This window comes from Condylostylus longicornis, unplaced genomic scaffold, assembly GCF_029603195.1.
Source record: "Condylostylus longicornis isolate FDR11 unplaced genomic scaffold, ASM2960319v2 ptg000084l, whole genome shotgun sequence".
NCBI classification, from domain to species: domain Eukaryota; kingdom Metazoa; phylum Arthropoda; class Insecta; order Diptera; family Dolichopodidae; genus Condylostylus; species Condylostylus longicornis.
Genome location: NW_026578052.1, coordinates 6,420,936 through 6,436,344, shown reverse-complemented (window position 1 = coordinate 6,436,344; position 15,409 = coordinate 6,420,936). Strand labels below are relative to the sequence as shown.

General features: G+C 24.3%; 1 protein-coding gene across 1 annotated transcript in view; it reads left to right on the top strand.

Annotated features, from left to right (window-relative positions):
* Positions 1 to 6,284, top strand: part of LOC129613608 (putative uncharacterized protein DDB_G0286901) — a 32,217-nt gene extending 25,933 nt beyond the window's left edge. Inside the window, exons 2-4 of the mRNA XM_055527739.1 lie at positions 4,792 to 5,361; positions 5,881 to 5,949; positions 6,235 to 6,284. Coding sequence (XP_055383714.1) covers positions 4,792 to 5,361; positions 5,881 to 5,949; positions 6,235 to 6,284 — 689 coding nt within the window. The remainder of the gene's footprint in view (positions 1 to 4,791; positions 5,362 to 5,880; positions 5,950 to 6,234) is intronic.
* The last annotated feature ends 9,125 nt before the right edge of the window (positions 6,285 to 15,409 follow it).

The following is a 15,409-nucleotide window of genomic DNA, read 5'->3' as shown; positions in this document are numbered from 1 at the left end:
CGTATGTGCATAAACACATACTCTCATACCACATAATATGTACTTATACATACATTTATAAGAATATCAATTCGAAGCAGGTGGAATTCATTAAAGCGTACAACAGTCTCAGTCAATTCCGATTTTTTATTTTTGTTATTTTTCATATTTTCGGAATTGGTTATTTAATTACATGTTAAAATGCAATATTTTATAATTTATTTTATTAAAAAAAGGAAAATGAAACAATAAAAAACAAACAAAAATAGGAAGAATGATTGGTTACACTGGAATTGACATTTTAAAGAAGGTGTACAATTCACATGTGTGTATGTATATGCGCCCTGTATTCATGACTGCAATAGATTTAAATCGATCTAGTAATTAAAATCATTTTTCATACACATATGTATGTACGAATACCATTTGTATGAACAAATCAATAGATATACTTGTCATTTATATATATACATACATACACACAAGACCATATTTAATATTTCATGTATATTATCCTTTATATACTAAAAGTTACATATGTACATACATATATTTTTTCATGTGCTCAACCTCAAAGAAAGAAAGGAAATCAGAAAAATTGGCATGGAAAAAAAGAAAGAAAAAATTCTGGCATATGTGCATCTGTTAAATGTACATAAATGCGATATAAAAACACACGTATGTTTATTGTATAAATTTCATTTGAAAATTTAAAAAGGCTCTATCTTAATTAAAACCGAAAAAAGCCGAGAGGGCTTTCCGCAATACTATGAGGAGAGGTTTAGAAAAGCTGCAGAGACTTACATGCATTCGCATTACTATGAGAAAGTGTCGGGCCACGGCTTTATTGCAATGAGGAAGTGGGCCGTCTTGGATTGTTTCAATCCAACGAGTTCTTATGATCAGAAGCAACAAAGCACAATAATAGGCAAGGAGAAAGTTCACAAGTCTCCTAACGGAACATCGCAGACTCAGGCGTCACACTAGAGGAGACTTCAGTGGACCTTCTCGGTGAGTGTGGAATATTGTTCCAGAGAAGAAGTACGTCTCTGGGTATTTCGAAGCAAGATACTGAATCGACCTTCTGCAAGGTACTGAATTTATTACAATGAATCTCGAGGGGGTGCTTTAGATTTAGTAAGATGAAATATACATACTAGGTCAGATATTCAATACTGAAAGTTTTTACTCTTTCTTAGCGTAGATGAAAGAATTTACATATATATAAGATGGTATAAATTTGAATTGTCAACTGTACATAAGTGGGCAGATTCCGAACCAATTTCATAAATTTAAAGTCATAGATTTATAAAATTTTCGAAAAATTTTTTTCTACACTCAAAGAACTTTTTTATATTCTCAAAAAAAAGAATAAATTATTTTTATTTAAGGCTTCAATTTACCTGATTCCGGCACTGAATATATTTTATTGCTTTCTAGATATAGAAATTAAAAAATGTATAAATTTTTATTAATGTGCTCATATTTTTTTTTGAGCAATTAAAAACTGAATTTTTATCCTGAGAATCCGGTTTGTTCAAATCAACTGTTATTTTTTTTTTTGCATATATATAAAAAAATTAAATAAAATTTTATGAATCAAAAATTATAAAATAATTAACATTTTTTTTTTTAATATTTTTCTCTGAACAGTTACCAAATTGACTCTGGCAACTGCAATATTCATTTGAATGGAAATGAATTCAAATGAATAAAATTTAATGAGTCATAAAGATATTTTTTTTTTTATTTTATTATAATTATTTGTATGTGATTAAAATGTATTTAAAAGAAAAAATTAAATAATTAAAAAAAAAGAAAAAAATTAGGTAAAATAATTATAAGTAAATGAAATTTTTAAATTAAGTGATTTTGCATTTTATCGGTAATTGAATTAAAAATTTCGTTAATAAAATTTCCATTTAAGGATTTGCATAGAAATTGTGAGTATATACATAACTGATTATGGCCTTTAGCATGGTTAAAAATGTGAAATAGCGATCTGATCCTTATAAGGGTTGGGCAGAGCTATCAGAATGTGACAAAAAATTTTCAGCGATTCAGCCGGACATGAATGCTTAATACATAGATTAGCAAACGTTTTACTAAAAGCATCTCGTAGTTATGTATTACGTATGAGCTTCTCCAATACGAAAAAAATGCATTTACACCATGAAAATTCGACATTTGAATTCTTCTATAATGACAATCGTAATACTTCCTTAAGTGTACGGAATTCACAACGATCTTTTCTAAAAATTGTTACGAAATAATTTCGAAAACACGCAATCCATCTATTCTAAATTAAAAGAAACCATTTACATCTACCTTATTCGATGTAATTGCTGTTATACCCAGTTTTGATACCCATACGAGCTATTGAACAATTGAATTTCAAATATTTTTCCATTCTGAATTTGAAATTTAAATATAACTTTTATGGAATTTTTTTATAAATCTTTTACATAAATCAAATTTTTAATGTTATTAAAAAAAACATTTTCTAAAATTAAATTAAATATAATTTAAAAAAAAATATGATTTTTCCCAAAAAAATAAAAAAAATGTAAAATTTGAACAAATCACTGAACATTTAAAAAATGTTGAATTTAATTCAAATATAATTGAAAAAAATATCTTTAGAAATATTCAATGTTGTTTATGATGGGTCAAACTACCAATTTAATGATGATGAGGTACTCTTAATAAATCAGAAGATGTGCATACGTTCTAATAATTTTTACGAGTTTCTTATATAAAAATTTTTTGAATTGAATTAATTTTGAACATTAAACAAATTAAATTATTTATTTCTATATTATTTGCCTATAAAATTTCCTTAATTTTATATTTTAAGGGCAATTTATTTTTATATATTATATATGTATAACTTTACTAGACGCATGTATGAGGAAATATACAAGATTATGAATGAAAATCGAAAAAAAATTTGACAAAAATAATCAGAAAAAAAAAAATCAAAAGCAAATAAAAAAACTCATATAGAAATAAAAATCCTTATTAAAGGACAACAACAAAAAAAATTCCAACTCAATATCCATAAAGTTATAAAATAAATTCCTGTTTAAATTCCAATTTTCTTTGCTCATAGATATGAGCTATAAATTCTTGAAATTTTCTCTACCAAAAATATTGTAGTGAAAAAAATTGAAAAAAAAAATCCTTTTTGATGTGTGTGTGATTTTTTTTTTTTTTTTGTTTCTTTTGAATGGTCCTTCAAGTCTCCTATTGTTTTTCCTTTTGTGTTTGTCGAAAATTGTATGGCGCAAAAATATTAAGGAAAAATCAGAAAGTTTTCTTCTTTTGTTACTGTCGGAACTGATTAAAAATAGACAGAATAAAGAAATGGTCAAGCAGTCAAGCAATTCGGTTCGATCTTGTACAAATATCGGATTATCGGGCTTGTTTTCAGTACTTTGATTACAGGATTCCTTACAAGAAAAAGCAGCAATTGGTCACTTTTAACGTCGGGTTTCAATACAATTTTTTCGCTTTATTTTACATTTGGCCAAATCAATAGCTCTTCCCATACTAGATTCCATTGAAAAATTTTTCATATACCGCACAAATTGTTGGAGTTTTCTTATTACAAGACCAAATTTTTATCGTATATTTTAAAATATTGTAAATTTTCCTAAACAAAAAAGAAAAATTAACTAGGAAATTTTCAAGAAAAATTAATTGGTACACATTGGATTTCTCGAAAATTGTTCGGTACATTGTCTAACTTAGACCTTAAATTAATAGCTTATTCAACACTGGAATTGAATGAAAGAGAAATGAAAATCGTAGAAAGAATTGTTTAAATATTTAAATGAAAATCCGAAAACAAAAATAAAAAGAAAAAATGATAAAACCAAAACAAAAGTATTTTTCTCCTCTATTTTTTTTTTGCTATCTCTCACTCTTTCACTCCCTCTTCATTTCGTATAAGTCACTATTTTTTGTTTGTTTATTTCGTTTTTTTTTTTTTTTGGCAAAATCTTCTGAATAAAATATTTGGATTTTTTGAATTGCTATTTATTTTTCCATATAAGTATAAGATAGCCGGACACTATTTACATTTTCCGAGCCATTTCTTTTACATAAATAAATAATAAAAGAATAAACAAAATAAAAAAAAAATTAAGAATAAAAATGTATAGGAGAAGAGTGTATGTATACGAGTAATATAGTAGAAGCATATGTAAATTTACGCACACACATTAAAACTATTCATAAATGTAGAATGTATGTATGTGTGTATTGTATTTTTAATTTTATCTTTTCTTTATTTATTTTCTGTTTTGTTTGTCCTTTGGTATTATTAAATATTTAATTTTTTTTTTATGTTATCCTGCCGTTTATTATCTTTTGATAACTTTCAATTCATTTTATATACATACATACATATATGTACAAGTATTTTGTGTGTGTCCTCATTTCTTTAATATTATTTCGATTATTTCTGAATTTAATTCAATTCTATTGTGTGTCGTCTCAGAACAATATTAGAAAAAGAATTTTCATGAAATTCTTTGAATAAATGAAAGAATGCAAATATTTTCTAGCTTTGTTTTTTTTTCGGAAATTCTTAAGTTCTTCTATTCTTGAAATTATTATGAACAATATTCTTTTCTATACACTAAATAAATATTTTTCAAATAAATATCTTTCTTTTTTATTTTTTATTCAATGTATTATTTATTTATAAAAAAAAAATAAATTATTTTTTGAAGAATTTTCGAAATTTTTTTTGTAATATTGAATTTTATTCTAAAATATTTTTTTATTTTTTTTCTATATTTACAGACAAAGATATTCGTTCACAAATGACATCAACGGAATTTTATCATTCACAACAATATGGAACAAATAATAATGGTATAACAGTATGTAATGGTAATAGAATAACAGGAACAAATGAAACTGGTTATTATCAAATGGAATCACCACCATGTTATACAATTGCAACTGGATTACCAAGTTATGATGAAGCATTATTATATTTTACAACAACAAATAATAATCATCATCATCATCATCATCATAATATACATCATTCGATTTCACATTCTCATCACAATCATCATCATCAATTATTATTACATCATAATAATAATCAATATCATAAAAGTTTACAATGTGAAAATCAATATGAAAAACATAAAGAATTTCGATATATTTTTATAAATGATTCAACATCAACATCAAGAAATTTATCTGAAAATTCTATAATAACGTCATTAAATCAACAATATAACAACAATAACGGTAATGCAGAAGATGAATGTAATAGCATTATGATTGACAGTGAAAATCATTTATCACAACTTAATTTAAGTGAAAATCTAACTGTTAATAATTGTGATAATAATAATAGTGCTGATTCTATTGATTTAAAAATATACTATCCTTATGAAAATATTGAATTACAACAGCATCAAAATCATAAAGATAATCAACAAGAACAACAACAACAACAAGAAGAACAACAACAGCAGCAACAGACGACAATTGATGAAAATATTTCACAATCAAATAATAAAACAAATGAAAATTCTAAATATAAATATAGAAATATTGAAATAAAATCGTGCCTCAAATATTCACCACAACAGGAACTACAAGAACAACAACAGCAGCAAAAATCTAAAAAACAACAAGAATTTCAAATGATTGAATCAATAAATTCACAACAACAACAAAAACAACAAGAACAGCAACAAATAAATTCACCTGCATCAATTTTTATTCCTAATCATCAATATAATGATAATAATGCATCAAAAACAACAACAGCAACAAAAACAATATTAATAAAAGAAACAAATTTTCAAAATCATAATATAAAATCATCATTATCATTATTATCAAATATACCATCATTATCATCATTAGCATCATCAGCACAATCTTTATCATCGTCATCATTGAAAATCGAGGATGAAATCGAAAATTGTAATAATAGTAATTTAAATGTTGAATCAATACAAAATCATAATCATCATACTATTACTATTACAAATGATAATAATGATTGTCATGATAATAATAAAAATAGTAATGATAATTTAAATGATAATAATATAGTTGCTATTTCCTGTCCAATTTCTATGACAAATGATAATAATTATGATGAAATTAGTTCAAATTTAGTTATAAATGAAAATTCTGATAATATATTATTATATAATAGTAATAATATTAATAATAGTTTAAATATAAATAAAAATTTTAAAATTGAAAATCAAGATTCTAATTTGGAAGGAAATTGTTGTACGGATATTGTGGTTACGCCTTGATATTAAAAGAAATTTCATAAGATTATTAAATGAAAATAATTAATGTATTGATTTTATTGATATTTTAAAGTAAATTAAAATTTATTATTTTTTTCAAAATTTTAAGAAATTTGTAATAATACAAAAAAATATTAATATTAATTAAATTTCAAAATCTTGTCATTATTATTTTAAAAAATGAAAAATTCCTATTGCAATTTAATAATTTAATAATTAAAATTTTTTGATTCCATTAATATTGTAATTAATTTATGTATGTATTACTAAAATTCTAAGATTAAAAAAGAATTATTAAAGTAAATTAAGTATGTTTTCGGATAATTTATAACTATAATAGTGTAAAATTGTAAAATATCGCCATTTGGAATTGTCTTGTCTTTATAACACAAATTTATAATTTTTTTTTATGTAAATTTAATTATAATTTTAAATAATTTTTTTGAAAATATTTTTCAAGACTGATATAACTAAAATTCGAAATAAGAAATTAAATCAAAAAATAATTTTAAATTTAAGTATATATAAAATATTATAAATGGAAAATTAAAATAATTTAATAAAATAATTACAAAAAATATATTTATTTATTTTTAAAATAAAATGTAAAAATATAAAACAAATAAGAAAATTAAAAATTATATATAAATATGTAGATAATATTAAAATTTAAGAAAAAAAAAATATTAAAATTTTAAAATCCGCTTTTAAAATTGAATTTGCTTTTAAATTAAATGTAGATTTCTCATACACCTCTCATATTTTATTCCAATTTTTCAATATTCAATTTTTGTGTTTTTAGAAATTATATTTTTGCCATATTATTAAATTTTCATATATTCCTTTGTATTTGTTCAAATTATGAAAATAACCAAAATATTAGTAATTAAGCTCTCAAAGGTGATAATCAGTGTTCTTTTAATCACAATATAGAGATTTTCTGGCTTTTTAATTGCAGCAGACTACTAAAAATACTTATAAAAAATTGAGTTGTTACAGTTGAAATATTAATTAAATACACAGTAGGCACTCTTAAATATCTACTCTACCGGATAAGTCCGATTAATTGGAATTGGCAGCAAAATCTTTATTAAAATTAAAAAAACACTGATTTTCAATTGTTCTTAATTGTCTTAATTAACAACTAAATATATTGAATGCTTTATCTTTCATTTCTCTTTATTTAATATAAAAATTTTAATATAAATTTTTAATGAAATCAACAAAAAAAAAAAATTAAATGGAAATTTTAATCATTAAAACTTAAAAAACAAATATTTTTCATTTTATTTTTTCACGTTTTATCGTAAAATTTTTAATCTCCGCATATACAAAACACATTCATAACTATTTTTCAATACACACTTAAAAATGTGAAATTTACAAATACAATTAAAAATAATTCTTAATATTTCAAATATTATAAATAAAAAAAAAACTAAATAATAAAATACAAATTCTGTAGAAAGAACAATAAAATTAAAATATTTATTTGTGCATAATTAAAAACAAAAAAAACATACTTGCAAATTGATTGAAAAGCGAATTAAAAAAAAAACATTATTGCCTCGAAAATAAAACACAAAAACACACTAAACACACTTAACATTCGAAAACACACCAAACACACAAATTTAAGGTTTTTAAATATAAAATTCAAGGGAAATTATAAAAATATTAATTATTATTAATAAATAGAATAAATAGAATATTTCAAAATAAAAATATTTTTTTCTTGTTAAGAAATAGAACAAAATTTAATTATTATTTATTAAAAGAATTAAGATAAAAACGCAAAGAAAATATATTGATAATAAAAATAATTGAAAATTAAATAAAATTATGTAAAAATAACAAAAAAAAAACAATAATAAATAAAATATTTTAGATTTACACTTACACAATCACACATACACGCATGCATATTATATTGTTGTAAATATTAAAAAAAAAATTATTATAATTATTATTATTAAAAATACTAAATATTATTATAAAAATATTGTACATACATACACAATGATTGAGATTATTTGTTTATTATATAGAAGAAAAAAATACAAAATATGGAAAAATATAAAAAAAAATGATTAAAAATAAATTTAAAAATCACGAAATTAAAGAAAAAATACAAAAAAAAAAAAAATAAGAAGAAAATGTGTAAAAATAATAAAATTTAAATTAATGATTGAATTGAAATTATGATTTTTATTACTTATTCCGCATTTATATAGGTGATTTTTGAAGAAAATTTTAAAGAAAAAATTACAGAGAACCACCCTGACTAAATTTAATCTACTATGTGCCCCTTAATAATTTAAGACTAGTAAATCTTCTGCTTGTAAGACCAAGCTCTAAGCTGTATGATAAGCGAATGATGATTTTACTCCTTTTTCTAATTTTTGAAATTTATAAGAATTTGTTTTCTAAAAATCCATTTTACACAAATTTATATCTTGATTTTTTTCTTCATGAGCAAGACATTTATAGCCTTAAACTATGCGTATGATATTTTTAAGACGCAACTTTATCCGTATTAAGAAAAATTTTTTTGCTCAGGTAGAAGCTGAATTTTATATTTTCAATAAATTCTATGTCATGATAATTCAAAACGTTTTTAATATCCGGAACCATGCAGTTTTTACAAGAATTCGATGAGGACCTAAAAATAGAATATAAAATTCTATGAATTTTTTCAAATGGAGGGCATATTGAATATAAAAATAGTGCAAATAATACAAAGAAATCATACTTAATTAAGGAGGGATATAAATAAAACATGAAAAATTCATTATTCTAGTGCCGATTATTCATTTTTATCCTATATAATTCTTGATGCTGAGACTGGCGCTTCTAAAACCTATCTAGTAATTACTAAATTAAAGTTGTGCAACTGAAGTCTCTATCAGCTATTGGGCATCAATTACAGCTTACAATCAAATTTGAAAGTGTACAGTTGACAAAATTCTCCTTCTTATATGCAAATAAATGGATCGAAATTGGCTCCTTTAAATGGACGACCTGAAATACAATTGCAATCAAAAATCAAAAATAATTTAATTAGAAAAGTAAATGGTTTGAATAATAATTTTATGTAAATTTGATATTTTTATGGCTACGATGTAACGCTTAAAACGTCACCCATATATATTTGAAACAACTAGCAGTGTGCCCTCTCGAGTTATAATAAAATCAATTAATCACTTCAATTATGTTTTAAATTTTACGCTTAATCATATTAAAAGAGAAAAATGGATTTTGTCTTCTCTTCTTTTTATAAAACACTAAAATAAATTTTGTATGATTTAAAAATTTTCAATATGGCTGAAAATACACACATGGTGTTCACGTAATTTTTAACTTTATAGATTAATTACTTTTAAAAAAGAATTATAAACTGTTTTTTTTCTGCTTTAAAAAAGTTTAAATTTTTTTTTTGGCAAAAGTTTTTTAACCTAACCTCAAAATGATAAAAAAGGAGGAAGAAAACCAAAAAGAGAAACTTTTAAGTTTTTTGTGACAAATTTTTCGTTTTATGTTCACCCACATTTCGCTATACTTACCTATGACAACATTATTAATAGTAAAATGAAACAAAACTTTAATTTTTACTCTTTTTTTTCTGGAAACCACATCACAAGTATCACATTAGTATCGTCTTAATCCTTAAACTTTAAATTTATTATACAAATATAGGAATTTTTTTTTTATTTAGAATTTTCACTGATTTTTTCTTAAAATTTAAATTTTGGGTAGAAGCAGGCACGAATATCGCAATTTGAATATGAATGCAGGGTCTGCGTTGAAAATTAAATTGCAACGCTCGGAAAATTGAGCCATTCGTTTTGTAATGCAGCACATCCCACTGCTACCAATATTATAAGAGAATATTGTATTATAACTGTCATAAGTTTTGTGAAATAAGTAATTTATAAGAGAGACTATAAAGACACAGGATGACATTACATATGTCAACCATTCACAGATTCTTGTGCATTAAGTATGACATAACATTAAACAATATCACTGTATTATTAAGTAGAATAAGCTATTCCGCAGCTTAATATCTTGTTTATAAAATAAATTATCAAGAGTTATATACTAATTTTTGAGTGGCACAACACAAGACAGTAATTGTATTTTATGCAATATGGAAGTCATGTAAAAAATTTCTTCAACTGTTATTATTTCTTTTGTCACTTTCTAATAATATTGAATCGATCCTAATAATTTTCTTCTTGTTCCTGTTTATTAACGTGTAAAATAGACTATAAAGTACTTTAATTAATACATGAATAAGCAAGTTCTATGTTAGTGTGCTTCTCACAACATATCAACACTATCATGAGTTGAGTTTATACTTATAATGTTAAAGTGCATCAACTATGTATATTGCTTTCCTTTATGGTTTTGAAGAAGTTTAATTCGCTAGATATTGTTGATATTAAATTTTTAAACTCGTGCATATCATAATAAATTTATTTAAAAAGTTATAGAAGGAAAATTCAACAAGGAAAATAAAGAAAATTATGGTAAAAACTTTGACTTACTATTAATTAATATTATATACATATAGGTACAGAAATTTATTTTTGAGAAATTTACATATGTGTGTACATTTATAGTTTAATTTAAAACACAGAACTTCTTGTATATTTTGTTTAACTAATTTAAAGTTAGTCACACATCGAAAATCATTAATTTTTAATTTTTTAATTTTGTTTCCGTATTAAATAGTAATTTATCTATAATTAGTAAATATAAAGATTGCAAGACAACACTATTTTTTCGGTATTCTTTATGTGTTCATGCATTTTTCGTACACTTTTTAAACGGCTTCCATTAAACTTTTAATTACAGCATAACGACAAGTGTTTTTTTACTATTTTCTTGTTGTCATCCAAAATTTCATATACTGAGCACATTTTATTGCAAGTCAAGGCGTAAGGTACATTCAAATATAGTGACAGAAAATGAAGCTTACTTCTTTAATAGAATAATTGAATACGGTTGGAAATCTTTGTGCAACGAAAAATTAATGTAAAGTTTTTGGTAGATTTTAAAACGAACATTTTACATTCAAATCGGTGGCTTAGACTTCAACTCAAAAAAAAATACAATTTTCGAAAACTACGAAAATTATGTTTAATTTTTTCATTCCGGAAAATCTTAACATGATCTAAAATAACTTTATCGTGATAGCAGTAATATTTTATAGTTTTTGATATTTCCCTGCAACAATTTATCATAAAATTCACCATTATTTATTAAATTATTCTAAAAGCTTTCATTTGCTGAAAATATTTACCTGACAATTTTGATAAGCCGTTACTATATCCAATAACTTAAGAGACCTTTAATTCTAATTTAGGTATTTAGTACCAGTAAGGTGTCGTTTTGATATATTGCCTATTGTATACCTCTTAAAATCAATATCCTTGAATCACATCCCAATCAATTGGCCCAGCTAACAATTTCTCCTAAAAATATCTGCTGACAGTAATAATAATAAGCTATTTTTATCTTAAAAAATCAACTGAATTGGAATAAAACCAAAAATTCAATTTCAATAATTCACTAGAATATTCTGCAAGGATGAACAAAATTTAAACATTGCATATCGTAAAAATATTAAGGATTTACGAAAAACCCAAAATAAAAAAAAAATCTAAATTTAATTGAAAGATGACCTCAATCTTCTAATGTTGATAAATGCACTAAATTTTTTTTTTTTTGAAACCTTCTAAGCTCAAATTTATGCAAACATTTTTTTCGTTACCGAAAGTCCAAAATATTAGAAAAAAAACCAAAAAATTTTATATGCAAAAACGAAACAAAGATCCTTTAAAATTCCGTCAGCATTTTCGTCAGTTCATGTAAGCAAAAACGAAAAAAAAAAATTCAGTTTTAACTAAAACAAACAGAAACCAGAAAAATAAGTAAAACGAAAAAAAAAAACAGAAAAATTTGCGTAACTTTATTAAAAATTTAAGCATTTTGAGGGTTTTAACAACATTTGATAAAGTTTACGCTTGCACGCATTTTTTTCGCTAATAAAGAATATACGAGATCCATTTTTTTCTTTGTGTAACAAAAGTTAGCCATAATCAAAATAATAAAAAGAAAATTTTAGCGTAACTTAAATTGACTGAAAATTTCAAGATTAGTTCAGAAGGGGACGTAGCAATAATTTGATTGCATTATTTAATTCGCTAAGATTTGAGTTTTAATTCGCTAAGATTTCGCAGTTGAGCAATGATATCTTCAGTTGTAACTTCTAGAATGTCTGATTAAAAACTGCTTGAATCGCTTCTGGCTAATGACTGGGAACCGGTAATTCTTACAAGAATGAGCTAGTAACTTTTTCGTTCTGTTTTCAATTTGGCGGCCACATTTTTTGCAGAAATATTACAGCTCGGCAAACTGCCCCGCCTCCTTCCCCATTATAAAGATTTTGTGATTTTTTACAATTCTCAACGTATCGTAAAGAGAAATGAACGATAACAACGCGTTGTACCTCAAAGAGACGTAGGTTGCAAAAATGTGAGAGGCCTATAATGTTTTTTTTTTTTCTCCATTGTTCACTCCCTTGGGGAGCATAGGGCTTCCACATAGCCTCTCCATCTTACTCGGTTGCGGGCCAGATGTTTTATTTGTACCCAGGTCTTGCCGCTTTCAATGATTTCTTTGTCTATTGTTCGACGCCAAGTCATTTTCGGCCTTCCAACTTTACGTTTTCCTTGTGGATTCCACTCTAATGCTTGGCGCGATATCGCAGCCTGTGGTCTTCTTAGCGTGTGCCCCAACCAGCGCCATTTTCTTCTTCTTATCTGTATTAATGCGGGCTCTTCATCTGCGAGCTTCCACAGCTCAACATTTGATATTATTGTTGAGCCTATAATGTAGCTCACCTATTAATGTTTTAGACATTATCTATTTCTTTAAATTATTAAATTACATATATGTAAGAGCTGAGTGAAATTTTAGAGGTAAGATAGTTTCTCAAAACAGTGAACATATAAAAATTAAGAGTTGCCGTGAATCAATAGAGTGGATGTAGCAGTAATTTATATGCAATACATATTAAATTTTTTGATTTCAAATTTTTAGGTTTCTAAACTAAATATTTAAACTAAAATGTGCATGACTGCCGAATTAAAAAAATTTATTTAACAAAATATCACAAGCATAGACAGACAAAAATATTATGAGAAAAATTATAATAAATTCCATTTGGAAAACAATAAACAAAAAAAAAAAAATAAAAACAATTTGAATAAAAAAAAAAGGACACCAATGTATCATCATCACTTCACTACTTATTTAATTTATATTATAGCCTCGAGTGCATGAAACAGTACATTAAGGATATTTTTTGGTTATTTTACTTTTTATTTCTGTTTTGCCTTCATTTTTTTCGTATTCGTTTTGGTCATGGAACTTAATTATATATGGAAAATTTAAATATATAAGTATATTTATTATATATGTACATATAAGTCAAAATATGTATATATGTACTTATAATTTTGTCTGTACAACCATTGTTTCTCAAATAGAAACTGAAAACTATGAGAGAGCCGTCTACATACTCTCAACGTACATGTACATTATATTTGCGTTCCATCTAATTGTATATAATATGTCTAAATCTATGAAATACCCAACTGGACCAATTTATTTATTCCGGTAGATGGCTTTATATTTTTGGTATTAAAATTTCATATTATTGTAATTTAATTTTATAGATTAGTTTTCACTCCCACAAAGGCAGGGTAATTAACAAAGATATGCAAAAATTTGTTGTAAACCAGTTAATGGGGAATCAAAAATGTCTAAAACTGTTGTTCCGGAGTAAGTGTCAGAACTCAACCATTTATGAGATACACTGAATATTAGAAATTTTGAGAAAACTTGTCAAAGTTAAAAAAACTTTTGCTTGTCAAAGTTTTTTTGCTTATAACTTCTGGTCCAAAAAGGAAAGAAGATTCAGTCAAATAATTTTTGAAAGAAGTAGCAGAGAGCTGAAAAACAAGATATCACTTAATATTCTTATTCAAGTACTTTTGGAAAGACAAGCTTTCGAACTTTAATAAAATTCCAATTTTTGTCTTTCTTTTTAGTTTCCTTTGAGTATACAATTTTATAAGAAACTCTTTGAAACTTTCAAAAATATTTTTCCCTTTGTTTAAATTTGAATTTAAGACTTCGAACGCTATAAATCGGTTATATGCATACAAAATTCTCCAAACTAATAGTGGTTAAGAGTGTTATATACCTCTAACTGGAACTCAATCATCTATATATTTACGTGCACTAAACAAATTATATCATTGTAGATAGTAGTTATAAAATTAAAAACAAAAAAAAAAGAAATAATAAAATGAAAAACTAAAATGAAGAAGTCTAGAATACGTGAGGGATGAAGTTTTCATTACGTATTTGTTTAAATACGTACATTTATATATATTGTGTATATAGTGTATGTATATAAAAACTTATATTATGCATTAAGTGAATAATAGTTTACATTTACTATGTTTAAATATATATACGAGTATATACATATATATATACTTACAATTTTTATGTACATAAATTAATATAAGGAAACATAATATAACATAAGCGCTATTCAAGGGACATGAAACTAGAAACTGTACGAAAAACAAAGAAGAAAAAACAAAAAAAAACTAAAATTAGGTCAATTTTAATATAAAATATGCGACACACACCACTATATGTTTAAGTGTATATCTAAGTATGTATACAGAGTTCCGGACAAATTAATGCATACGTAAGTATAATAGGTAGTAAATTTTATAACTAAGTATTATATTTTTACAGTTATATATGCGGTATATGCAATTTATGTATATATTTAAACTGTTATCTAACGGTATAATTTTATTGCATTCTTTCATTTTTATTTTTCTTTGTTTTAATTTTCAAATCCCGTTCCTATTATACATACATTTGTGAAAGTGCAGTTGTTGAAAAAATTGTTAAAAAATTAACATATACAAAGGAGGAATAGAAAATAAATAAATTGTACTCGTACTAATCGAATTGAATTTAAAATTTTATTATTTTCTAGTTTTAGGCAAGCATGTTTATATTTTAAAATA